The following is a 27,853-nucleotide window of genomic DNA, read 5'->3' on the forward strand; positions in this document are numbered from 1 at the left end:
GCGTTTACCCCCGCACTGTTTACTGACGTTTCCACACACATGCTGCTTGAAAGTTGAGCACACCTGAAGTTTACGTCCACATTTCTTCACTAAAGTTGTTTAAAACAGCTTACCGCCGAATTGCCGACGTCCTTAGCACGCCCTCTGTGAAGCCTAAAGTGCAAACAGTACTGTTGTTAAAAACGCATTTTCGGTTTGACGTCGTCTCATTCAATGTTGTTTGGTCATGAGCAACTTCGCGACTGTTTACCACAGACGTGAAAACAACAAAATACGGACCGTGGATATGAACGACGTGGATTGTTTACAAATACAACACTGAGCTCGCCGCGTGCTACCACTACTTCCGCTTACTCAACGAATTTACCGGTATTTTGATACTGATGTGTGAATGATGTCTTACTGGTAAAATAACGGAACGCCACTGCGTGTGTGAACAGCACATTTTTTTATTTACTGGTAAATTCATTCTGGTAAATTCATGGTAATTTACCAGAATTACTGTGTGTTAAAGGGGCTAATGTCTCTATTGTTTTTATGCACGGTTTTTATCGTATTTCTGCAATTTAAACTTGCTTTGCATGCAAAAATTTTGCTTTGAAATAAACTATATAAATATAGCTTTGTCAGTTTTTTGTGATTGTTGCGTGCAAAAATCCTTGATCTTGCGGAACGTTTTCTTAAAAAATGTGATGGAGTTATGCGGGATACTTATGCAATTTTATGCTCTGAAATTACGGGAACTTGCAAAAACGTTTGCAGCTTTTCAATGATGTTCACGTCACATAATCACATCACTTCATAACGTTCGCATGGCAACAGGGGACATGGCTGCGCTTGTGTGAAGTAAATGCAACATTTTTCAACTTTCTGCTAAGATATATATGACTTTTGCTACGAAAATGCTGGGATTATGAAATCATGCCCCGCATATTTTGCGAGCAGAAATCTGCAATTTGTGCTGCGAAAGTGCAGCGTATTTGCAAAAATGCGGCGCCCGCATAAATATACTATATACAAATATCGCATAATCACATTTTTCTGGAGGGTCAATTCCAGGACGTGTTTGCTTTCACACAGAAGGCAAATTTATGACAATATTCTGGGATCAACACGCTGTGTGAAAGGTGTTGAAGTCGCTTTGAATGAAAATAAAAAATATATACATATTTTAAACGAACAGATGTTTCTAATCAGGATTCAATCCTAACAATCCTGGCATTAGGATTGAGGGAATTCGCTCACTTGTAGAATTTCACTTTTTATTTTGAGAAAAAACATCACATTGCCTTGAAGTTGGAAACATATTTGTTTTCCTGATATTAGGATATATATGAGAAATGAACCTACCACCGATCAAAACCTAAGTTACATGTGGATGTGTGTATAGTATTGAGATTATAGGCAGGTGTTGTGTCTAGGCCACGTTTACAGGGCAAACAGAGGGGATTACTGTATCCAGCATACATAAAAGAGCTCTGAAAACGATTTCCTGGACTAATTTCCTGTCAAACAAAGTATTGTGTATTAACACAAATAAAAGTTACCAAGCCAGAATATGAAAGCATATAAGGTTGAATTTAAGGAATTTACCAGTTTGCTTTTCAAGACTTCATTTTTCTGTCTCTACTGTACTGTAGCTATATTAAAATATAAGTGCATATAAAATTAAGTGCAAATATAAGAGGTGTAGGAGGTAATATTGAAGCATGTATGCATCTGTTGTTGTTCTGTAAAAGTAGGCATGCATGCATGGCGGCTCGTGACTGCTCATCCGAGGGGGCAAATTCAAAAAAAGTGTTCGGAGTGTCGTGTGTTGCTTGTGTTTTCAAAATATGTGTTCTGCGCGTCAAGTGATCCATGATGTGCATCACGTGTTTTGTCAAAATAAGTGCCTGCTGCACCATTTATGATAAAAGAGACGCTTGCGGTCACAAAATACACGCAAGACATTCCCTTAACAGTAAACTCTGATTATGCATGAGATTATGCGAGTATCGGGCAAACGCGAGCGTCTCTTTTATAATAAACCCTTTAGACATGTATGCAGCAGGCACTTATTGTGACAAGACACGTGATGCACACAAGATCACTCGACGCGTAGAACACACATTTTGAAATTACGAACCACATAAATGATGGGCTACATACATGTTGTGAGGAACTTCACATTGAGCGCCCATCGAAAAAAGAAGTCACCGGCCGCCACTGCATACATGTACATTCCTCTGTTTTGAACGTTGGAGTTATGGATTTGGATGGCTAAACCATGAAAGTTTTATCAGTGTAATGCAGTGATGCATGACAAGCATGCACTTATTTACGACCATACATACACACTCAAACCATAGGTGCTTTTATATTGTAAAGCTTCTGAATAATGTATTAGTAAATGTCCATGCTTGTCTCCCTATTCCTAACTGCATCTTTGTTTCGTATATTTAGGGGAAAACTTCGATCAGAGCCCATTGAAGAGGACCTTTAAATCCAAAGTGCTCGCCCACTACCCAAAGAACATTGAGTGCAACCCATTCGACCAAGATGCTGTTAATATGGTGAGTGACTTGGGGTTTTGATTGGTTCCTATTTATGAATTTGTTTTATTTGATTTTAAACGTTGTAAACTATAAAATATTAAAAATGCAAGATGTTAGAAAGTCATTCGTAGGTGGATTTTTCCCCAAAATCGCATACTGTGACAGTTAAATGAAGTACTCATTGACCATTAAAACAGTACTATATAGTATAAATATGGATAGTATGAATGAATTTGGACGTGCTACATCCGCCATGTGTATATATATTTATTAGGGATGCATAACGATTAATCGCAATTAATCTATAGCAGAATAAAAGTTTTGTTTACATCATATATGTGTGTAAACTGTGTATGATAACTTCTCTCCCGGAGGCTCACGTGATAGTAAAGTGTACATTAAATGAACACTTTAGGATCTTGCCGAAAGTAGTCGGTCATCCGGTTGCTTTTCGCCTACTGTTCGAATACTATGAATTCAGACACACTTCTCACCTCGCCCACTATATAGTGTGGAAATAGGCACTTTTGGAAGCAACACATGTCTCCAAAATATTGCCTCAACCAATAGCGACCCAGGGAAGGTGCTAGCTTTGTCTCCAAACACTATTAGTTTGACAACTTTATTAATAATTATTATTTAAAAAATCATTATCATTATTTGGCAATTCTGTTTGTTAAATAGGTGCTCTAAAAATCATAGATAAATCAATAACCTGTTTTTGCTTTTGAGCAGTCAGTGTTTTTTATCCAATATTCATGCCAGCATGCTGAGGCTTGTTCAACTTTTTTTGTTATTGCAGCACATCTAAACTTGTTTTGTTTTCTCAAAGCATCCTTCCCAGACACAGTCTTACCATTTCTCACGTTAGTCATGGGAGAAATCTGTCGCAATCATTTGCATTGATTTGGAGCATCAAACGTACACTCGCTCACTCTGCGGTCGCGTGCCAAGAACAAAAAAGTTGGGTCGTGTTTCCGTCCCAGAGCATTCAGAGGTAACGGAAACCTCTGAACTGTCGATCCCGTGCCGCAAGGTCATTTTTTCCACCGGCAGCGTAAATGAAAGCTTGGCAGTGGCGACTTTCACATCAATTATTCAACCCAAGCTCTCTCTGCTTACGTCGGCATGGAAACGCCTCATTGTGCGCACTTGCGCTCTGTAAAATAATACCTGAGCCACGCAGCACGCACCAGTTGCGATGGCGACATGCTTTTCTGACAAAATAACTGAATGCGGTTTCCTGTTGATTCATTGCTCAAAGTTAGTTTCTTATCCATAGAGTCACACACATAAATATGGACGGACGGATCTCAATATTCCTGGCCTAGGCCTTTATTTTTTTTCTCTTTCCTAGTACGCACATCTTTTATGTCTGTGTGTGCTTGCATTTTTAAACCTCCACATGAGTCCATTAGTGAGCAGATGTCTTAGTGATGAGCACAGTTAAAGATCAATGGAGCATTACAGTACTTGAAATTTCTCATTAAGCTGTCCAGTTTAAAGACCCAATGACGTCCACAGATCCTTGACGTAATTTCCACTGAAATATGAATTCGGGACATTTTGAGAGTGGCTCCTCCCCCTTTAAAAATAGCCAATAGCGTTCAGTTCACATAACAGCCTGGAATCTGATGGGAAGCCGAAGTGCAGAAGGATGTCATAAAAATCGTTGATGCGTACTGGTGGACCATAATGGCTCACTTTTAGACGTTTTTCGGACGGTACCTAGTACTTTTTACTACCACTTCTGTTCCAATATAAACAGTATATGCCAAGCACAAGTCAGATTACATAATAAAGGTGATATTATAAAATAATGCACAAATTTCATCACTAATGTCTCATTCTCTCTTTTCAGCTCTGCATGCCCAAAGGCCTGTCATTTCGAACTCAACGTGACAGTCGCGCCCCACAGTTCCACTCTTTCCTCATCACCAGAGAAGATGGTTCTCGCACTTACGGTTTCGTCCACACCTTCTACGAGGAAGTCACGAGCCCTCAGATCTGCTCCGCCATGCAAACGCTACACCAGATGCACCAGGCGGAGCACAACGCATCTGCCCACAACTGCCCTTCCGCACCCTCTTCATCATCTTCTTCCTCATCATCTAGTATGGACTCTCTAGCCAGCAGCCTGGATGAGGTCGAGTCTCCTTCCTCCGCACAAGGAGGTCGCAGGAACTGTGGCTGCTCCGGCGAAGGCTACGACTCCCTCCGTGACACGCTGTATGTGTCAAAAGCCATGTGTCTCATCACGCCCATGCCCTTCATGCATGCATGCAAACGGTTCCTGTCCCAGCTCCATCGTGCCGTCACCTCCAATCAGCCACCTCCGCTCCCTTTGGAGAGCTACATTTACAACATACTCTACGAAGTACCGTTGCCCCCGCCCGGACGATCTTTAAAGTTCCACGGTGTGTACGAACCCATCCTGTGCCAGAGGCCTGGAGTCGGAGAGCTACCGTTGGCCGATTTTCCACTGGGCGAAGCCTTCCGGTTATTGGGGGTGGAAAATCTGGTGCAGCTTTTTACCTGCGTCCTGCTGGAAATGCAGATCCTGCTTTATTCACAGGGTAAGAAACCTACAACACAAGTTTCTGCTTCATGCTAATCAGCTCCGCATTTAATTTTTTAGTTGTGATCTTTTAAATGTGAGACCTTTGAAGTTGAGACTGAGGAACCTAATGAATATTACATGATCCTACTGCACAGAGATGCTAACAACCAGACGCAAGCTGATACACATGCTAATTAATTCCTCTCGTCTTCATAAAAACGAATGATATGATTTTATAAGTCTACCCTGCACTATTAGATCGAGTTACATTTCAGGGTCTAAAGTTAACCATTGGCAAATGCAAATAAAATGTATAATTAAAAAAGTTACTTCCCAGGAGACTCCGGGCCAGATCTGCACCGAAGCTGTTGACTTTGGCGCGGATCCGGTCCAGAGTCGTCTGCGGTGTGGATTAGGAGTTATGTGTGTAGGGTTTCCCCCAGAAAATTTGTTAGTGGTAGGGTTGGGCGGGGCCAGGGGGGTGTGGCAATTAAAGGGGCAGAGCGTATGTGTCATGATAAAAATAAAGATATTTTTATTAAAAACACTCAAATAAAACTTAATTTGATAAAATTATGTTTTATAAACTGGCTAGTTATGCTCCAGACAGTGACGGACCACGTCTTTCTCTTTGCCCGCTCGCGGTGTGAAGCGCTATTCTCCGAGATGCACTTGACTTTTTTTTTGGATGACCTAGTTAAGGCGGTAGGGTTTCCCAGCTTAGGCGGGCCACCCGAACTACAAAGTGCTGCAGTGGTGTGGTTTAAAATGCCATGTAAGAATAATAATCACTTCGAATAAAAGCATCTGCCAAGTACATAAATGTAAATATATTTTTGCTGACCATTTGCTGTTGTGTTTGGTCATTTCTGTCATTTAAAATCATGTTTTCCCCTTGTGTATATATAGACTACCAAAGGCTGATGGTGGTTGCGGAGGGAATCACAACGTTACTGTTTCCCTTCCAATGGCAGCATGTATACGTGCCCATCCTTCCCGCATCCCTGCTGCACTTTCTGGACGCCCCTGTGCCCTATCTCATGGGCCTGCAGTCCAAAGAGGGCACGGACCGCTCCAAACTGGAACTGCCTCAAGAGGTGACACGCGCTCACTAAAGCATGTTCGCATGCACATATCCGCACTTTAAAACTCATTCACGCTCTTTTATCTCTGCGCCTCCACTTAGCTTAACAGTCCACTTGACGAATGCATCCACTTCCCCATGATTTCGAAGTGGCTTTGTGACCTTGAAGCATGATTGGCTGTAATTTGCATATGGGACCGCCCACAGTGCCTTTTAAAGGGATAGTTCACCCAAAACTCATTCTCATTTTAATGTTGTTACAAAACTGATCATGAGCCCCATTGACTTCCATAGTAGGTGAATGGGGCTGATGAACAGTTTGGTGTCAAACATTCCTTTAAATATCTTCCTGTGTGTTCATCAGAACAAAGAAATTAATACAGGTTTGTAACAACATAAAAGTGGGTCCATGATGACAGAATTTTCATTTTTGAGTGAACTATCTCTTTAAGGACACTACATGCAGCCTCTGCTAAGAATAGCTATTGTTTTAATACATTTGGGGCTCTATCCTTCATAGTAATTGAGCCTTCAGAAACACGGTCCTCTCAGTGCCTAAAGGGACCCGGGAAAACAGTGACTCCAAAAAGATTTTTTTTGTGTGTTAGTTTTGTGACATTTATCATTCGACCCGTTGTTTTTGTTCTTTGTGTCGCACTGTATTATTCATGGTTTGTCTGGATGTTAAGAATCTGCAAGCCTTCCCCAGATCCTCATCCCCAAATCTCATTCTCTAGATGCAGATTCCCTACTATGTATTCTCTTTGAAGTCAAACTGACCCAGAAAAAGATGTACGACTACAAGCGAGTGGGTAGACGGAGAGATTATATGGGAACAAATCCAAGTATCTCTTGGATTTTTGCATTTTCATTTTATATTCCAAGTAAGCCAACTACAGGCTCTCAAAACCTGCATCGGAAATCGGATTGGGTACTTTTCGTCTACTGTTTTTCAAATGCTGTGAATCTGGACATACTACTCGCCTTCCCTACTGATTTTCGTGCACTATGTAGTAAGGAAATAGGACCCACAAATAGTCTTTACGCCTGAAGCTGGACATCTGCTTTGTGCAGTCTTTTGTCTGTTTTTACTTCAAAACAACCTGAGGTTTGATGTGTTTCTGTGACTCAATTGGTAAAGCATTGTATTAGTGCTGCAAAGGTTTAATTCCAAGGAAACACACATACTGATAAAATAATAAAGCTTGAATGCACTGTTTGGATAAAAGCGTACGCCAAATGCATAAAATTTAAAATACTAAACATACAGTATATATCTCGATATAATATTTTTTTACTTTTAAATATGTGACCCTGGACCACAAAACCAGTCAACAATTCATTTTATGGGTCAAAATTATTGTTTTTTTTTATTAGGATATTAAGTAAAGATCATGTTCCATGAAGATATTTTGTACATTTCCTACCTACATAAATATATATTTATTTATTTATTTTATATATATATATATATATATATTTTTTTTATTTATTTATATATATATATATATCATTATTTAAATGTAACTCTAAAGGCGATATATATATATATATATATATATATATATATATATATATATATATATATATATATATATATATATATATATATATATATATATATATATATATATATATATATATATATATATATATATATATATTTATTTATATATCATTATTATATATATTTATATATTATTATTTAAATGTAACTCTAAAGGCGATTTTCTCAATATTTTGATTTTTTTGCACCCTCAGACTCCAGATTTTCCAATAGTTGTATCTCGACCAAATATTGTCCTATCCTAACAAACCATACATCAATGGAAAACTTATTTATTCAGCTTTAAGATGTTGTATAAATCTGAATTTCCCAAAAATGAACCCTTATGTTTTGTGGCCCAGGGTCACATATGTACTTTGTAAGCTCAAAAATAATAATTTTCACCTTTATAAATTAATAACACCTTATGGAATTGTTCACCCAAAAATGAAAGTCATTTTATCATTTACTCACCATCATGTTTTTCTAAACCTTTGAGTTTCTTTTTTCTGTTAAACACAAAAGATATTTTGATAAATGATGGTAAGCACACAGTTGATGGTACCCATTGACTTCCACAGTTGGATAATACAATGCGAGTTAGGGGTGGGCGATAAATCGCCGGGGATTCTCATCCGTATCTCATCAGAAAAGCCAGTTTTGTGATTAGTAGTAAATCGCCATCACCTGCTTTCACATGGAGCGACATTTAGTACACGTTGCCGTATTTCACCGAGAAACTAGGCAAATTCGCGTTCATAATCATGGACAAATCGCCTCCCATAATGTATGTGCCTAGCTTCTCTGTGAAATACGGCTCTGTGTAGTAAATGCTGCTCCATCTGAAAGCAGGTGATGCCGATTTACTACTAATCACAAAACTGGCTTTACTGATGAGATGCGGATGAGAATCGCAGGCGATTTATTGCCCACCCCTATTGTGAGTCAATAGGTACCATTAACTGTGCTTACCATCATTTATTAAAATATCTCGTTAGATTTCGCATTCACACCAATATTGCATTGGTTTGTCATTTCCTTTGGACATTGTCCTTAAAAGGAGTTTTTTTTCTTCAGATTTTGCAAATTTCTAGGGATGTTTTTAGTAATGTAAAATGCTAGGTCAAACATCAACCATCACCCACCTAGACACACACATATATACTGACCTAAGTGCCTTGTGACAGGCTGTCAGCATTGTGACCTGACAGAATGGACTGATCTGCTTATTCGCTTGACTGTAACAAGGTCAGACACGCACATTACCTCAGTCGAGGGCATTTTGACTTTATGAGCACCGCATGTGGCTGGAGAGTCTCACACACAGAGTTATAATGCATTGATTTAACCTAATTCCAAAAATTGTCTGTTTATTGGGTCGGTACAGCTGATTATTTGCAGCACTGGGTTAGTGTGGCCTCCCAGAAGGCATTTGTGTTTGTTTTGGACATGTGCTGTGTTTGGCATGTCACAATAGATTTGGCTTGTATATAGTCTTTGCGTCAGTGTAGTGTTATGACAATTATGTTGGATTGGGTCCTTGAACGCCGATCCATACACCTTTTAAAACCCAAAATATACACATCAACGAATATACACACAAAAACAACACATATTTCTATTATTTTAGGCCATTACCATAATTGTAGGGAATTCTACTTTTAAAGAGCTAAATTTGAATTGTAAATACTCAGTTGTGTCGTTTGAGGCATAATGTTAAACTGCACGACTTCTTGCTCTTCTCAGGCGAACCTTTGCTTTGTCGACATTGATAACCACTACATCGAGCTGCCTGAAGATTTCCCGCAGTTTCCCAACAAGCCCGAATTCATTCAGGAATTGACTGAGGTGTTGCTTAGTTTTGGTCTATCTCCAGATGGAGGCAACACCTCTCCTGTTCCATCCATCATCAAGCAGACCTCCACGCTAGAAACGGAGCTGAAGAGCGCGTCTCTGAGCGAACTCGTTGATGACAAGAGGAACGGAAACCTCGGAGGTGAAGCTCTGGATGTATTGGAGCTTCTTCAAGGCAACCCAACGTTGGAGCGTCTGCAAGCTCTGGCCAAGAGGACTGGCGTGAAAGTGGCCCGCTTGGAGGCGTTGGCTGCAGGGCAGAAGGCCGTAGGGGAAGAGGGTGTGGGAGGAAGATCTCCCGAAGAGGAACAGGAGCTGCGAAACGCAAAGTTGAACGTGCAGCTGAGGGAGGTGTTTGCTGCACGCTTTGCAACGATGTTTGCGGACTATGAATCGTTTGTGATCCAGAACTCTCCAGATCTGGAGTCCTGGCTGACCAACAGAGAGCAGATGCACAACTTTGACAAGGTGACCACATTCAAACATTATGCAAAACACATGAGGTCAGGTTGAATCACTTCATCACCTGTCATTGGTTTTAAAAAGCTAAATATAGGTTGTTATAATAAAAATTTTGCTGCTCTTGTCGGCCATACTTGAAGTAGTTTTTCTCTGAGCTTGTTGCGATGCACTCTGGGATTGTTTTTACTATGGAACATGCATGTAATTTCCAGATTTAATTATTTTTTCTCTTTTAGGCCTCCTTTCTTTCAGACCAGCCTGAACCGTACTTGCCCTTCCTGTCCCATTTTATTGAAACGCAAATGTTTGCCACCTTCATCGACAACAAGATCATATCTCAGTGGGAAGAGAAAGAGCCCCTCTTACGAGTGTTTGATGGACGAATCGAGAAGGCACGTCTCTACAATGTCCGTGCCCCCAGCCTGCGATCCTCTATCTACCAGAAATGCACTTTCCTCAAAGAGTCTGGTAAGAACCTTACAGAAGGACTAGACTAACATTTGCTATAGATGAGATTTCCTTTTAGTTTGAGATTTAATATAGAATAAGATTCTTACCATTGAATTAAGGTTGGGATTCGCTTCGAGGTTGGGATTCGCTGTGAGGTTAAGATGTGATGCTAAGATTCTCTGAGGTTGAGTTTGGGATTCGCTGTGAGGTTGGGATTTGCTGTGAGGTTGGGATTCGCTGCGGTCTAGGTTGGGATTCGCTGCGGTCTAGGTTGGGATTCGCTGCGGTCTAGGTTGGGATTCGCTGCGGTCTAGGTTGGGATACGCTGCGGTCTAGGTTGGGATACGCTGCGGTCTAGGTTGGGATTCGCTGCGGTCTAGGTTGGGATTCGTTGCGGTCTAGGTTGGAATTCGCTGCGGTCTAGATTGGGATTCGCTGCGGTCTAGATTGGGTTTTGCTGCGGTCTAGGTTGGGATTTGCTGAGGTTTACGTTGGGATTCACTGTGAGGTTTAGATGTGAGGCTGAGATTCGATTGGGATTCGCTGAGGTTTATGTTGGGATTCGCTGAGGTTTATGTTGGGATTCGCTGAGGTTTAGGCTGGGATTCGCTGAGGTTTAGGCTGGGATTCGCTGGGGTTTAGGCTGGGATTCGCTGGGGTTTAGGCTGGGATTCGCTGGGCTTTAGGCTGGGATTCGTTGGGGTTTAGGCTAGGATTCGCTGAGGTTTAGGCTGGGATTCGCTGAGGTTTAGGCTGGGATTCGCTGAGGTTTAGGTTGGGATTCGCTGAGGTTTAGGCTGGGATTCGCTGGGGTTTAGGCTGGGATTCGCTGGGGTTTAGGCTGGGATTCGCTGGGGTTTAGGCTGGGATTCGCTGGGGTTTAGGCTGGGATTCGCTGGGGTTTAGGTTGGGATTCGCTGGGGTTTAGGTTGGGATTCGCTGAGGTTTAGGTTGGGATTCGCTGAGGTTTAGGCTGGGATTCGCTGGGGTTTAGGCTGGGATTCGCTGGGGTTTAGGCTGGGATTCGCTGGGGTTTAGGCTGGGATTCGCTGAGGTTTAGGCTGGGATTCGCTGAGGTTTAGGTTGGGATTCGGTGAGGGTTAGGTTGGGATTCGCTGAGGGTTAGGTTGGGATTCGCTGAGGGTTAGGTTGGGATTCGGTAAGGTTTAGGCTGGGATTTGCTGAGGTTTAGGCTGGGATTCGCTGAGGTTTAGGCTGGGATTCACTGTGAGGTTAAGTGCGAGGCTGCGATTCCTTATAAGGTTAAGGGTTGGGATTGACTGTAAGGTTGAGATTCGCCATGAGGTTGGGATTCATTTGGATTTGCTATGAGGTTGGTATTTGCCATGAGGTTTGGATTCACCATGAGGTTGAGATTCGCTGTAAGGTTGTGATTCTCTGTGAGATTAAGATGTGAGGCTGAGATTCTCTGTGAGGTTGAGGTGTTGGGATACACTTTACTATTAGACTAAGATTCACTATAGGTGAGGTACATTATTAAATTGTGAATCACTCTTAGTTTGGGATTCTCTAGTAGTTTTGCTGTTCATGAATTCATTGTGATTTTGTTGTCATCTCTGCAAAGATTCTTTAATCCTTCCTTTTTGAATTGATTGCTTTGTTCCCCAGTTGTTACTCTGTCACTGCAAATTGCGTTTTTCTATTTTAATGAGGCCTATTGAAAAAATAGCTGCTGCTTATGCGGTCAGATGATTAGAGAGACAGTTCAAGAGGGCGGGTGAAGTGCCGAGGAGACGGAGGAAGAAAGAGAGACTGTGTAGCTGTAATAAAAGGTTTAAAAATAAGGAGAGAAGGATAGAATGAAAGAACTGAAGAGTGTGTTCTCGAATGAGTCATATAAATGAATCGTTTTTGAAAGACGGCCAAATAATGACTGTGCACTGGCGCTGTCCTGTGCCATCTTGGGAAGCCTCTTTTTGTATGTGTGTGCATGTGTGTGTGTGTGTCTGCTTGCAAAGCCCCTTTAGTACCATTGTTGTGTCAATAACCTCTTGTCAAAATGAAGGTCACTATTGTAAAATGGATACTGCTCTTCTGGGATGGAAAAATGGGCTACTACACTGGCACACAGATGCCTTATTAAACACACACAGAAGTTTTACAGTAAAACTTTGTGTTCTGAAAATAGTTACGTCATCTCATAAAAGTGTAAACTTAAAACAAATCTGTGCTTTTTCTCCAGCCCAGGCAATAGAGCAACGGCTAAGGAAGATTGACCACACAGCCATCCACCCTCACCTGCTAAATATGAAGATCGGGCAAGGAAAATACCAACAGGGGTTTTTCCCTAAACTGCAGGCGGATGTGCTCGCCTCAGGACCCACCAGCAACAAGTGAGTACTTTGAATCAAAACAGTTTCAATCAATTTATTGATTTCACACAAAATATTATGGCCCATTAATAAGTTCAATAAAAAAGTGACCCTGATTCAAGATATCAAGGTTATATTTTCACAAAATGCTCTTTACATTTGTGTAGGATGATTTTATTTTAGCATGTATCAAAGTGATCATGACTTGAATCCAAATGATTTATTCAGCAGGTGGTCTAATCGCACATGCTCAACTCAGCGCAAGGTGGACCGACACAGACAACCGAACGAACATCTTGTTCTAGACAATGACCTCAAAGAGGTGAATTTTCATTATTATTTATTTCTATGGTCTGTTTATCTTCCTCTCCTTTGTGTAGCCAAAGTCCTTTTAGGGAAGTCACACCACTAGGCGGCCATGTTTGCAATGCCCATCAGTCATGCAAGACTAAAGTCCTATCTACTTCAATGGGGAAAGACGGATATCTCTAAAACCGCGTGCTAAAATCACAATTAAACAACATATTTCTGAGCAACAATTAGGCCAACATGATCTCACGGAAAGTCGTGTTATAGTCACGAAAAATTAGATAAATTTATCCGTGTCCATAGCACGAAATTCTGCTTTTTTCGTGCCTTGAGCACAAATGTCTTTGTCGTGTCACGAATTTCTATAAATAGTTTGTGGTGTCCGTTGCACGACTTTCTTTTTCCATGTCATTTTATGTGTTGTTTTCTTATTTTTTGTCCTATTTTTAAATCATTATCGCTTGGGGTTGGGGATACATTTTGGGTAAAATCATCAATCTTTCTTGATTGATGATTGGTTCTTTTAACTGAAGGCGGGACTTCTGTCGCCAGAGTGGCCATATTGAGCGTTGCATTGTCACCCATTCATTGTAATATGAGTGCTCAATCTTGTTATATCCAATATCTTTATTGCAATTTTTTATTGTTTGATTTGGATTTAGTTTTTCCAAAATGCCTCCCTTTTTGAGTCTACATGTTAAATAGTGTTTTGACTGATGCTTGCAGAGATTAAACCGTTTTGTCAAATGTTGGTAGATAAATGCTTCTGCATGTTCAAGGAAGCAAAGTCCCTGATATTTCCGATGTCTGAATAGTGAGAGATGCAAGTGAATTGCACCAAATTTGAATTGTAAATGCCTCTTTAGCTTTTGTGACTCTGCCGTCCTATTTCCTGATACACGTCTTGTTCGTTGTTTCAACATTTCTTGTCTGTTTTAAGTTTTGTCTGACTGCATTTGTTTTCATGTGCACGCTGCCTCTTTTCTTTCCTTGTTTTCTTTCCTTTCTTCGTCTTTTGTGTGTTTGTCTGGATGCTATGGGGTGTGGGCTGTACCACCGCTCGGCAGGTGGAGGGGCGTTTGCTCTTGCAGAACTCTATGGCTTTCTGGGAATGGGATAATACGCCACCCCCGCCTGTTAAACCACCCAAAAAATCCTTCTCGGCCTGCTGTCTGGTATGTGGAGGCCTGTCGACTTGAAACATTTCTAACATGCCCGTAACAAACTCCTCCCTGAGCTCCAAATTCCTTAAAGTTCCTTTGTCAGACGCGGTGACCTCTTGATCTCTCGTCCACTCAACCCTGCCCCTGACTCTTCCCACACGCTTTCGTAAACCAGAGTTTTTGTAGCGAGTGCCTTATCAAAATATCACAACCTCTACAAGACCCTACAACAAAGATTTACATTCCTCCTTTCCGTCAACCTCTTTGCAGTGTGGATTTGATTTCCTCTTGTACCCCAAGGCTGCTGGTTTGCTTTAAAATAAGAGTTTTGTAAATGGGAATGACTTATAGCCCTTTCATTGCAATTTAAGTGAAATTACTGAACCTAAACTTATAGGCTAATAAAATACAAGAAAACGTCAGATGCGCTTAGAGGGTTTTGCATATTTTTGGTCTCATACATGTGTCTTGATTTCTGTAGAAGTACATGCAGGAAGCCCGCAACCTGGGGAAGAACCTGAGACAACCCAAACTCTCAGACCTTTCTCCTGCGGTCATCGCTCAGACCAACTGGAAATTTGTGGAGGGCTTACTGAAAGAATGCAAGATGAAGGTCAGTAGTTTAACATGCATGCAAATCTAAGTCTTTCTCATCTCGTGGATTAAAGAGATTTTAGAGGGAATTAAGTAGTAAAGGCATGCTGGTTTTTAACGTTTATTATGTTTACTCAGACCAAGCGCATGCTGGTGGAGAAGATGGGGAGAGAGGCTGTTGAAATGGGTCATGGAGAGGCAAACATCACGGGCCTTGAGGAGAACACGCTCATAGCCAGCCTGTGTGACCTGCTGGAGAGAATATGGAGCCATGGACTTCAAGTCAAGCAGGTGTGGCTCAACACTTGTAGGGTGTATACACCAAACTCGGGGCATCGCATTATTCGCTCTAAATTACTCGCAGGATTTAACTTCGTGTCATGCAAATTTTTCGCTTAAATTGAATATTTTCAACTTGTGCGAAGACACATTTGAGGCAGATAGCGCGAGATTTCTCGGCAAATGCGCAGCCCTATTCGCTTCATTCGCATCGCCCATCTATTTGCATTGACTTTTTATGGAATCTACTCACGCAAATCCTTGAACTCGCATTTGGTATGTATGCCCCATTATGCTACGTACACACCAAACGCGGGGCATCGCATTACTCGTTTTAAATGACTCGCAGGATTTAACTTCGTGTCATGCAAATTTTCAGCTTAAGTTGAATATTTTCAACTTGGACTAAGACACGTTTGAGGTGAATAGCGCGTGTTTTTGCGGCAAACGCGCCGCCCATATTGCATAATTCGCATCGCCCCACGCGAGTACGTGTCTGATCGCGTCTTTGCATTGACTTTCTATGGAATCTACTTGCGCAAATCCTTGAACTCGCATTTGGTATGTATGCCCCATTATGCTGCGTACACACCAAACGCGGGGCATCGCGTTACTCGCTCTAGATTATTTGCAGGATTTAACTTCGTGTCATGCAAACACGTTTGAGGTGAATAGCACGTGTTTTTGCGGCAAACCCGCCGCCCATATTGCATCATTCGCATCGCCTCGCGCGATAAAGGGTCTGATCGCGTCTTCGCATTGACTTTGTATGCAATCTACTCGCGCAAATCGTTGAACTCGCATTTGGTATGTATGCCCCAGTATGCTACGTACACACCAAAGGTGGGGCATCGCGTTACTCGCTCTAGATTATTTGCGGGATTTAACTTCGTGTCATGCGAATTTTTCGATCAAGTTGAATATTTTCAACTTGGACGAAGACACATTTGAGGTGAATCGAAAGTGTTTTTGCGGCCAACGCGACGCCCATATTGCATCGTTCGCATCGCCTCGCGCGATAAAGGGTCTGATCGCGTCTTTGCATTGACTTTGTATGCAATCTACTCGCGCAAATCGTTGAACTCGCGTTTGGTGTATATGCCCCATTATACTTCCTGTTATTGGTCAGACAAAATGTTAACCAGCATCTTGAGGTGGTTCACTTTTCGCGTCTAAACCTCCTCAGAAACGTTTTTTTTCAATGTGCTTTGGATGCGGCATTTTGAAAACGTGTGAAGTATTTCCAACTCGCTGTGATGTCGACGGGCCTGAAAATAAGAGCGTGTCGTACCACGTCGTACCACGTCGCTCTCTGTTTGAGAGCGCTTGCCGCTCGTCTACTTTCAAAATAACGTATTTCCACGCGCAAAAAATGCTAAATTTGAACCAAACCAAAGTATATATAATATTTTTTTTTTATTATTTTTATTAATCATTAGTAATGTGTTGCTAAGGACTTCATTTGGACAACTTTAAATTTGATTTTCTCAATATTTTGATTTTTTTTTAACCCTCAGATATCTTGGCCAAATATCATCCTATCCTAACAAACCCAAAACTTATTTATTCAGCTTTCAGATAATGTATAAATCTCAATTTCGAAAAATTTACCCCCATGACTGGTTTTGTGGTCCAGGGTCAAAAATGAATCCTCTGCCCAAACTCAACTCACTGACCATAGTGTTTTTTTTTCTCTGTGTGTGAAATCAACCCTGAACATGGCTTACCTATAATTGTCTGTGCATGTAAAGCTAGGATCGAAGACCGCATTTTAGCATCAATAAAATTGAACTTGTTCTGATCTGTTTACCATCATCCTTCTTTATAGGGAAAGTCTGCATTGTGGTCACATTTATTGCACTACCAGGCGAGAGAAGAAAAGAACGAACTGCAGTCGGAGTCTTCGGGTAAATATCTTTCTCATCCTCACACAGACCTCAACAGCACCCCGATAAAGCACTGATGTGTTGAAAATGATGTACAACGCCCTTTGTTTTTCAGTATCTAATAGTCAGGATAAACGAAAGCCGGAGTCTAGTGTCGGTCTCCCTGCGTTACGCGTGTCACTGATACAGGATATGAGGTGGGTCGATGCCCAAGGACGAATTTGATGGCATAAAAATACTGTACAAACGAGTGGTTTTGACTGTATTGTTGATGATGGCAATGTTTTTGAAAAGCATATCAATGTTACACCCACAATGTTTTGTTGCTTGTGGCCTCTCAACCCACATACGGTCAATAACACGGTTTCTCTCTCTCTCAAACGCAGACACATTCAGAACATGGGAGAGATTAAAACCGATGTAGGTCGAGCACGTGCATGGATCCGTCTGTCTCTGGAGAAAAAACTACTTTCCCAGCATCTGAAACAGCTGCTGTCTAACCAGACTTTAACCAAGTACTTAACGCGCAAACACCCACGTCACATACACATAGACACACAAACACCTGCAGCTCCAGATACTCACACAAATATACAAACAAATAGACACTTGCATGCAAAGACAATAGAAACCCATAGTAGACTTTTGAATCATGTTTGCACCTGTTAATACGTATGATGCTCCCACAGGAAGCTGTATAAGCGCTACGCCTTCCTGCGTTGCGAAGAGGAAAAAGAGCAGTTTCTGTTTCATCTCCTGAGCCTGAACACTGTGGACTACTTCTGTTTTACCAGCGTCTTTACCACCATAAGTACGTTCCTGATAGATGCACAAACATAGCTATACATCATATCCAACTTCTGGGTATAACGCCAACAAAATCCATATTATTCCCTGTGTAGTGTAGGATGATATCATAAAAATTCTAGACTTTTTAAGGACACGTGCTAAACTGTTTGCTTTAAATGCTTATATCTTCTGTATGCGAATGTTGATTCATACCAAAATGCTTTTTTGCATAGTTGTGTTTGACGCATAAAAACGTCTTGGGCTGCGTATGTAACTGTTGCTCCCTGAGAAGGGAACGAGACGCTGCGTCGTCTTTGCCATACTTCCTGCGTCCCTGTAACGCCGTCTTTGGCAATATTTCAGATAGCGATATACTTCCTGGCTTCCGTGTCACCCTGTCTTTGTCGTTAAGCCTTACCATTGGTTGAATTTGATATACACATTCATATACGCATTACCCCTGGAGGCATCCCCAAAGTATCACCGCAGTGACGCAGCCCGAGTTCCCTCGAAAGTGAACTGTAACAATGTATCTTAAAAGGTAACACAATGTAACCTTGCTCTCACTTAAAATGTGTCCCAACATTCAGTCCTTGAATTTGAGGGTATTGCACCTGGAAAGACCCTGAAAGTTCCTTGGATCTGAAGACAACTAAGGTGTGGGAACCCTAAAAAAGCAATTTCAGGAAAAACTGCCAGTTTGTACATTCAACACCTTCAATATTTCTAATTTTTTGCCCTTCAAGTGATTCCATACCGGGCTGTCATCATTCCCATCAAGAAGCTTAGTAATGCAATGACAACATCAAACCCCTGGCTGTGTGTATCCGGTGAGCTGGGCGACTCCGGCATCCTGCAGATCACAAAGAACGTTTTGGAAATGACGTTTGACGTGAGTGCCGTGACATCACGCTCAGTCCATCCTGCTTTAAATGATACAGCACATTTATTTTGAGCGTGACACAGATTGTATTTTCTTGTGGGACTCAAAAGAGTTATTTTTTTCCTTCTCTTCTCAGAAATGATTGCTCTCATTTGAAACATCTGATAAATAGCAGCGCACTGTATTACAGAGATTTTGTCGTAAACTAAATTGTAACAAAATGTGACCCTGGTCCACAAAATTAGTCTTAAGGATATACAGTACTGTGCAAAAGTTTTAGGCCATCATGACACAATCATATTCGTTGTTTTTGCAATGTTATAATGATCATATATAATAATTTCTCAGTCTCTTTAATATAATACATCCAGAAAATACAGGAAATGTGTATGTAGTATTAAAAACTGTATAAAAGTATAGGCGGAAGTGTAACGTATTTAGGGTAAACTGCCCTTTCACTTGAGCAATAGTAGGAAACTGCAAGATCTCTTAAACTTGAATAAAATTAAATCCTAATTTCTAATTTTAAAGAAATTTGTCTTTTTACTTCATTCTGCTCAAAAACCCTCAAGATGTTTTTAGTGCTAAGAGAGGTCACACTAAACACAGACGATGCCTAAAGAAGACATTTAGTCCTGAAAATAATTTTTTTTTAGTACATATTTCCTGTATTTTCTGTATCTTAATAAAATAGATTGAAAAATAAATATGGATGGACATTAAAACTTCTAAAACAACAAGTCTGGTGGTGGTGGGGTAAGACTTTTGCACAGTACAGTACTGTACATTAATTTAATATTCTGAATAAAAAAGCTTTCCATTAATTTGGCCGAGATACAACTATTGGAATCTGAGGGTGCAAAAAAAATCAAAATATTGGGAAAATCTCCTTTCGAGTTTTCCTAATGAAGTCCTTAGCAACACATATTACTGACTATAAATAAATGTTTGATATATTTACAGTAAAGAAATTTACCGTAATTAATCATATCCTAATGATTTTTGCCATAAAAAAATGCTAATGTTGATCGTATGTTTGCTATTGCTGCCAATATACCAATACGTGTCTTATGACTGGTTTTGTGGTCCAGGGTCACATATATAGTTAATAATTTAGTATAAACAAAATAAAGCCTATTTTTGGAACATAATGGGTCTCATTCATTAAGCATGCGTATGCACAGGGTTGTTCGTGGAATGTGCGTGCGGACGTTTTGACTTACAGATCATGATTCAACAAAAACTTTCGTACTAAAATTGGTTTTAAATGTATGCAAAAACGTAAGAACAACTTGGACCACATGCATACAATGATCGTGAACAAGGAAAAATATATAAAATATATCACACAGATTATAGGGTTCTTTTTCCTTGTTCATGATTATTGCTTACGTGTGGTCTTACGTTTTTGCAAACATTAAAAGCAACACTAAAGAGTTTTTTTACCTTAAAATAACTTTTTAAAAAAGTTTCAGTCGTTCATCCACTCGAAACAGGGTGAACGGCACTTTCACATTCGCTTTGCAGCCCTCTATCGGCCAAAACCGCACTAAAGAAGTTTCCACCCGAAAACTACAAAAACTTGCTTTACGGCAGACCTACAATCCAATCAGAGCCAGCTTTGCTGCAGTAGGCTAAATTATTTACGACAGTGGTAATGGACAATTCCGCTTCCAACCTGTAGGGGGAGCAAAGAGCAAAAACTCTTAATGTTGCTTTAAAATAAATTTTAGGACGAAAGTTTTTGTTGAATCATGCTTTTTGGGTTGGAATGTCCGTACGCACATTTTGCGAACGGGTTTATTGCGTGCGCATGCTTAGTTAATGAGACCCAATGTTTTTTGCATTGACAGTCACTTTTTGCTTGCATATTCCTATTATAATAAAGCATCCAATCATTGACATGCTTTAATGTAATTCCACTATTGCATTCTTATATAATAATTGTTATCTAATTACATTGTCATTACTGTAATATAAAACTTTCTCCTGTTTTACAGGGGAACAAATACTATAATACAGCTAAATGACAAAACCCTGCCTGTGTAATTTACTGTTTTCTACATAAAATCATCTATTTTAAGCCTCGTACAATATGGGAGTTGATTTTTGAGGAGGGCCAATCACTGCCATTTGTCTTGCTGTCAATCACCCATCATGTTCTAACTCATTCTGTATCCTCTCACAGTCTGCCTTTAGGCCTCACACGCACTTCTCCATCGCCTTCAAGGTTAGGTGCACATCCCTCCGTTTTGTCCTTCCCTTTCCATTCATCTCATCTTCCATTTTTCCTCTCCTCCGTTCGGAACGACCTCCTCTTTTTCTCCTTTTGGATTCCTCTGTAGCTTTCAATTTTGACTGACATGCACATTTGGGGAAACGAAAAGATGTGTTAATACTGCTTTAAGGAATCATTTTATTTTTACATTTATAAAGGCTTACAAACTCTTACATCGTCTTCCATTGTTCAGCAAAACAGATTGTTCTGTCTCAAAAACACGTCTGATTGGCTAACACACAAGACATGGTTACCCTTTACGGCAGCATTGACATAGTTTAAATCTTCCCTGAATGTCTTTATTAAGGTATTGCATACTGCACACTTGTCTTGGTGCTCCTACTCTTCCCACTTTCAAAATGCGGTGTGTATTTTTACACCGGGCTGTCTATCACTTACAGACAGCCACTTAATGTTTCTGACATTTCTATCTGCGTTGGTCTTACAGTGTCAGAATATCGGGAGGTTGACAACAGTGCAGCTGGGTCACGATAACTCAGGCTTGCTCGCCAAGTGGCTGGTGGATTGCGTCATGGTCCGCAATGAGATCACCGGACATACATACAAGTACAGCCTGCTTTCCTCTCTTGACCCCGTTTATTTTCTCTCTCTCTCTCTGTTTAAGGTATAGAAGTTATTCACTTTGTACCACTTCCAGGTTCCCTTGTGGTAGGTGGCTGGGGAAAGGTGTTGATGATGGCAGTCTGGAGAGGGTTCTGATAGGTGAACTTGTAGTACCGTTCAACGATGAAGATGGGGGACGGACTCCGCCCCTTCAGCGCTCTCCGTCACAGATTCGAAGAATCAGCATCACGTCACTTACGGGCCGCGGCAACAGTGAGTTTTGATGATTTGAAAACTCCATAAAGCCTTTAAAGGAAGGTTCCTCTCTGTGTATTATGCCATTCATCTCTGTATATATTCATCTTGCTCTAGAACCAACAACAGTTCAGATACAGGAATCCATTGGTGAAGCAGTAAACAACATTATAAAGCATTTCCACAAACCGGAGAAAGAGGTATGATGTGGATTTATGAATCTTGTCTCACTATAATGTCTGTCATTCATTGTTTTAAACGCCTTCATCTGTGTTGTCAGAGGGGCAGTTTGACGGTTCTTCTGTGTGGTGAAGGGGGTCTTGTTTGGGCTCTGGAGCAATTCTTTCATCATGGTTTTCGTACGGCTCGACTGTTTCAGAAAAACGTCTTTGTGTGGGACTTCTTTGGTAAATTCACTTCAAATTATATTCTGTAAAATGCAAAAACTTCAGTTTATTTGATCTGTTGGCGTTATTGGGTCTCATTCACTAAGCATGCGTACACACAAATTTGTTCGTAAAATGTGCGTACGGACGTTTTAACTTGCAAATCATGATTCAACAAATTTTTTTAAACTAAAATGTATTTTAAATATATGCAAAAACTTAAACCACACATCCACAATAATTATGAACAAGGAAAAAATTTATAAAATATATAACACAGATTTTTTTTCCTTGTTCATGATTATTGCGCACGTGTGGTCTAAGTTGTTCTTACGTTTTTGCAAACATCTAGAAGAAATTTTTGTATGAAAGGTTTTTATTGAATCATGATTTGCAAGTTAAAACGTCCGTACGCACACTTTACGAACAAATTTGTGCGTACGCATGCTAAGTGAATGCGACCCATTGTCTTGCTCTCTCCACTGTTATGATGAAATCATATTTTTACAATATTGTCATATTGTGAAATACGATTTGTAGCAATAGCCAACAATACATTGTATAGGACAAAATGATTTAAATCATTAGGATATTAAGTAAAGATCATGTTCCATGAAGATATTCATCACCGTAAATATAAAAAAAAATAATATTTCATTTTGTGTTACTTCATTTGGAACTTTAAAAGGGACATATCATGAAAATCTGACTTTTTTTCATGTTTAAGTGCTATAATTGGGTCCCCAGTGCTTTTATCAATATAGAAAATGTGAAAAAGATCAACTCAGTAATTTAGATTTGTTAAACCATTCTTTGCAAGTATGTGAAAAATAGGTCATTGAAATTTGGCTCTTGTGATGTCAGAAAGGGATAATACCGCACCTTAATCTACACTATCCAACCACGGCACTGCAATTTAGTTCAGAGATCAGCTCATTCGCATTTTAAAGGACACATCCAAAAACAACACCTTTTTGCTCACACCAACAAAGTGCCAATTTTAACATGTTATAATAAATTATCTATATGGTATTTTGAGCTACAACTTCACATATGTACTCTGGGGACCCCAAAGATTTATTTGACATCTTAAAGTCTTGTGAAATGTCCCATTTAAAGGTGATTTTCTCAATATTTAGATTTTTTTCAGATTGGTATTGTCCTATCCTAACAAACCATACATCAATGGAAAGCTTATTTATTCATTATTATTATTATTATTATTATTTATTTATTCATTCCCTTATGGCTGGTTTTGTGGTCCAGGGTCACTAGTTTAGTTCAGGACACAGTACCCAGTCGAAAATTTTGAAGTGGTAAATCCATGACGTTTGGGTCCCTCTAGAGGATACATTAAAGACTAGCAAGACTGTTTTCTAAAGTGATTTTTATTGTGAGAAAGGTTCATATGTAATATCATTTTGTGTACATATTTGTTTACAGATGATTTATAATATAATAAATATATTTATTAATGTGTTTTGTACAGAAAGGGCAGTGGCGTTAATGGTGAATGCAGATCACATTGAAGACATACAGGAGACACCCGAGCCTCTTAGTTTGACTTGTGAATCTTTTTGTCGCTATGTCAATGCCATTAACAATATGCCACGCAACATCGGCAAAGATGGCAAATTCCAGCTGCTGGTTTGTCTCGGGGCAAGGTAAGATAACACGTTGACACTTACAAGTAAATTAACATTTATACTTAAATATAAAAAATAAACGTACAAATATACTTGCATGTTTATCCCACACCACACAGAGATCGATTGTTGCCGCAGTGGCTCCCTCTACTGGCTGAATGCCCCGTCATCACACGCATGTATGAAGAAAACGCATTACTGAGAGACAAGCTCACGGTCAGCTCCGTCGTCGCCGTACTGCAGACGGTCAACGACTTCCCCATCACGCTGGAGACCTCTCTTACAAAATGCTTTGAACTTTAACTTTGGATCTCTGCCCCTCTCTGCTGCCACCCTTTGGGCCAAGGCGGACCCAAAAGTTACTCTGCCCACTGCGCTCTCCATCTGTGGAAAGGACCGATGGCTTATCAATGCTTTAAGCCTCCTACATCCCCACAGAAATGAAACGCTGAACTTCAGAAAATGTGTTGGGAGTTTCACGAAAGCAGTTTCCTGACTTTTGCTTTCAAATTCGTGGTCATTTTGAAAACATCTCATCTGCGAGCGCGTGTGAAGACTAGTCTAGCGCTTCTGCTTCATCACGTGCCATCTTGGAAAGCATGTTTTTGGCAACAAGCATTTGTGAGCAGCTTGCTGTACCTGCTGAATACTGACAGATTATTTATGTCCTAAACATTCAATACTGGTTTTATTAGATACTTGAGAGTCAGACGTCAAGTGAATTGACTTATTTTTATTTGTAAATTGATGTATATTAGTTTAATACGTATACGCCGATCGAGTAATATTTTCACTGCAGAGAAACGGATAGTCCAGACCAAACTGTTAAGCCTGTCGAATGAACTTTTGGGAATTATGGACATTCCAACATGCAGTATGCGTTACAAGATGTGTTCATATGTCTGATAGTGTTGTGTGTGTGTGTGTATGCGTGTCGGTTAGGTGAGTGTGTGATAAATATGTTTATTTTGCCAATGAGTATTAAGTTCATAGATAATTTTATTCAGAAAAACACTGGAAGTCATCACAAAGCAATAACACGCCTCTTTTAAACTTTGTTTGTTGCCACCCTTATATAGTTACAAAGACTTGGAGTACACTTAAAGATTATTAAGCAATTAATTGAAGGGTGCTTTAATGAAACATTCAAGTCCTACTACACACCACTAATTGAAGGACTGTGAAAATGCGTTGTTAATCCTTTTTGCACATCACCTGTGGTAAAAATAACCCTGTGTTAATGTTCTTTGATGCACCTGTTTAAAACTTAACCCACGCTGAGAGAAATTTAATGAGTTGTTACAGACTGTCTCAAAGCGGCTATGAATCACTTTTTATTTTCACTGTTGCGTAATGTTACATGAGTTTTGCTTTTTAATGTGAATCTCAGCATTTGATCTAAGATCTGTATGTGTGGGTGATTGCAAAGTCATTATTTTAGCTTTTTCAAATGGATATATCTTTAATTACTTGAATAATTATGGCTCACAAGATGTTACAGGCCATAACAATCACATATTTTCTGTGGAAAGTGTCTTATATAGCTAAAATTAATCTTTTCCTGTTGTATGAATTAGTCAGTGTCAACTCTGTTACTGTCAAACTATGTTACCAATGTAGAGTAACAGTGTTGACCGTATGTAACAGAACTGACAGTCATACAGGGAATCCCTCTCTGCCCCCCCCACACATATACATGACTCACTGTCAACACTGTTACACTCTGTCCTGGTAACAGAGTTTGACAGTAACAGAGTTGACACTAATTCGAAAAACAGGAAATCATGATTTTCAGCACTTTTCACAGAAAATATTGTATTGTTATGGGTTGTAACTTAAAGGAATAGTCTACTCATTTTCAATGTTGAAATGTGTTGTTGCCTTGGCTGGGAGTTGTTGATGCATCCCTCTGTCGTCTGTGTGCGTGCGCGTGGGCGCTGGGGCGCGCTGCGACGCTTCGATGGCGTTTGGCTTGGCCCCATTCATTCAGTGGTGCCATTTGGAGATGGAGTTGGAAGTGACCAAACACATCAGCGTTTTTCCTGTTTGGGACGAGTAGTTGTACGAGCAAGTTTGGTGGTACAAAATAGAGCGTGGCGCTTTTCTGGGCGGATTTAAAAGAGGAACTATATTTTATGGCGTGGTGGCACTTTTGGGAGTACTTCGACTCGCCTGAAAAGTCCGCTCCCCTTCTCACTCTCATAATGGGAGAGGGAGGGTGTTACTGCGCCGAGTCGGAGTACTCCCAAAGGTGCTTTTGCGCCATCAAATGTAGTTCCTCTTTTGAGTCCGCTTAGAAAAGCGCTACGTTTTGTTTTGTACCACCAGACTTGCTCGTATAACTATTTGTCTTAAATAGAAAAAACGTTGATGTGTTTGGTCACTTCTGGCTTTGTCTCTGGATGGTGCCGTTGAATGGATGGGGCTGGGCTGGATGCTGTCGGGGCGTCGCGGCGCGCTCCGGCGCTTGCGTGCATGCGCACAGATGGTGGAGGGATGTGTCAACAATTCTTGGTTGGGGTAATAACATATTTTAGTGTTGAAAATGAGTAGACTATTCCTTTAACTGTAATGACTATGAGTACCAAATATAACCATTTGATAAAAGCAGCGAAAATAATGACTGTAATATATAACATACCTGCAATTATATAATCACACATGTGCATGCCACAGTGGCACGTATTCAAACTGTGTTTTATTACTTTTATAATGTATTTATTTCTTAAACAATACTTTCGTTACACTGGTTGATTATTTGAACTAATTGCGGGGTGAATTAATGCATTAATCTGGCACTGTATCATTTATTTATTTTATTCAAATTACAAGGTTTAAATGTGTATAATTTTGTAAATCCATCTTGTGTCGAGTCTACAAAATGTTTGAGTTGATGAAAATCAAAGGGAATCCTTTAGCTGGAGGAAGCCACATAAGCAGTCTCTTTTTTCTGATGCTGATGCATGCTACATGTTTGTGATCTTGAAGAACCACTGTTGCTGTAAATGAAATTGTTACCCATTTTCGGCTCCTTTATATCCTATTCGGGAATCATTCCATTCTGGTTAAGTTTTTTTGTTTTGCTGTATGACATAACATTTCCTCATCAATCATATTGTTAAAACTTTGTGTAAAGTGGTTTTCTGTTGTTTGTAGTTTGAAGCAACTCATTAAAATTGCTCTAAATGTCTGTATATTTGTATTCAATTTGTTATCTTGTGTGCAGACAGGGATCCAGTAGGCATGCATGGTATTCCAGAACAGAGATCAAGCTACTGCTATGAAGAGCAAGTCCTCATGGAAAATAGTTTTTTTAAGGTTATGGACATGTTAATGTCATCTACAATGCAAATGTTTCATGCTTAGATCACAGAAGACAAATATGTCTTGTATAAAACGGAAAACTGTCTATAAATAAAACTGAGGTTTCATATCTTGTTAGTCACCCCACTTATTTCTATAAGTTTTAAGTCAAGTGGTTCCTTTAACCCCACACATTACAGTTTCTATTAAAACCAATACAATTCTCATAACTATTAAATCCATTAGAATTTATCATCACTCAATTTTATGAATATAATCGCATAATCTGAAACGTACTACTGTAACAAAGTCTGACCTAAATTGTATGATTTTCAGTACCCTATCGGCACATATGTGTATTCTGCAAAGCGGAAATAATTCAATACAGTTGTGTTACTGTATAAAGTGTTATTTTTGGCAATAAAATACCTTTAATGCGCACATCAGACATGTGCTCATGGCTGACAGACACGGACGGAGCCAGAAGGATGGGCTTCTCCGTCCGACATCTGCTCTCCTCCCGCCGCCATCGTAGTAGAGCGTAGCTCCGCCCACTAGGATCGCAGTGCACGGATTTGAAAGGACTGCTACCTTGGCAACCGGCCCCGCCCACGTTTCCCGCGTAATTTTCTCTTCCTTATATGGGCAATAGAATGCAGACGCAGTCCGACGTCAGCCGCATATGCAAACGA

At 40.1% G+C, this 27,853-nt stretch overlaps 1 protein-coding gene and 1 long non-coding RNA gene across 12 annotated transcripts in view; one reads left to right on the top strand and one right to left on the bottom strand.

The window, feature by feature from the left end:
• The window catches only part of dennd5b (DENN/MADD domain containing 5B), a 46,116-nt gene extending 19,995 nt beyond the window's left edge, over positions 1 to 26,121 (top strand). For 2 of the 9 annotated variants that reach the window (XM_055189959.2, XM_055189955.2), the window contains 21 exons: positions 2,446 to 2,555; positions 4,399 to 5,113; positions 6,007 to 6,194; positions 9,474 to 10,049; positions 10,280 to 10,511; positions 12,697 to 12,847; positions 13,055 to 13,148; positions 14,780 to 14,911; positions 15,031 to 15,183; positions 17,000 to 17,078; positions 17,173 to 17,254; positions 17,444 to 17,572; positions 17,747 to 17,868; positions 18,593 to 18,738; positions 20,918 to 20,959; positions 21,456 to 21,574; positions 21,666 to 21,844; positions 21,944 to 22,026; positions 22,107 to 22,233; positions 23,702 to 23,876; positions 23,978 to 26,120. In XM_055189959.2, coding sequence (XP_055045934.2) covers positions 2,446 to 2,555; positions 4,399 to 5,113; positions 6,007 to 6,194; positions 9,474 to 10,049; positions 10,280 to 10,511; positions 12,697 to 12,847; positions 13,055 to 13,148; positions 14,780 to 14,911; positions 15,031 to 15,183; positions 17,000 to 17,078; positions 17,173 to 17,254; positions 17,444 to 17,572; positions 17,747 to 17,868; positions 18,593 to 18,738; positions 20,918 to 20,959; positions 21,456 to 21,574; positions 21,666 to 21,844; positions 21,944 to 22,026; positions 22,107 to 22,233; positions 23,702 to 23,876; positions 23,978 to 24,161 — 3,818 coding nt within the window. In that variant the 3' untranslated portion in view covers positions 24,162 to 26,120. Of the gene's footprint in view, positions 1 to 2,445; positions 2,556 to 4,398; positions 5,114 to 6,006; positions 6,195 to 9,473; positions 10,050 to 10,279; positions 10,512 to 12,696; positions 12,848 to 13,054; positions 13,149 to 14,202; positions 14,311 to 14,779; positions 14,912 to 15,030; positions 15,184 to 16,999; positions 17,079 to 17,172; positions 17,255 to 17,443; positions 17,573 to 17,746; positions 17,869 to 18,592; positions 18,739 to 20,917; positions 20,960 to 21,455; positions 21,575 to 21,665; positions 21,845 to 21,943; positions 22,027 to 22,106; positions 22,234 to 23,701; positions 23,877 to 23,977 lie in introns of all 9 variants that reach the window. The other 7 variants (XM_055189958.2, XM_055189961.2, XM_055189957.2 and 4 more) reach the window with 5 other exon arrangements.
• LOC129431851 (uncharacterized) lies at positions 18,584 to 27,831 on the bottom strand. Of its 3 annotated transcripts, XR_012369864.1 has the most exons (4): positions 27,591 to 27,831; positions 21,182 to 22,256; positions 20,942 to 21,087; positions 18,598 to 18,699 (listed from the first exon to the last, which is right to left on the bottom strand). It is a non-coding gene; the product is annotated as an uncharacterized lncRNA (long non-coding RNA). The 3 variants fall into 3 exon arrangements; XR_012369863.1 differs by having other exon boundaries at positions 18,584 to 18,699; positions 20,953 to 22,256; XR_008639933.2 differs by having other exon boundaries at positions 20,942 to 22,256.
• Between the last annotated feature and the right edge of the window lie 22 nt (positions 27,832 to 27,853).

This window comes from Misgurnus anguillicaudatus, chromosome 1, assembly GCF_027580225.2.
Source record: "Misgurnus anguillicaudatus chromosome 1, ASM2758022v2, whole genome shotgun sequence".
NCBI lineage: Eukaryota > Metazoa > Chordata > Actinopteri > Cypriniformes > Cobitidae > Misgurnus > Misgurnus anguillicaudatus.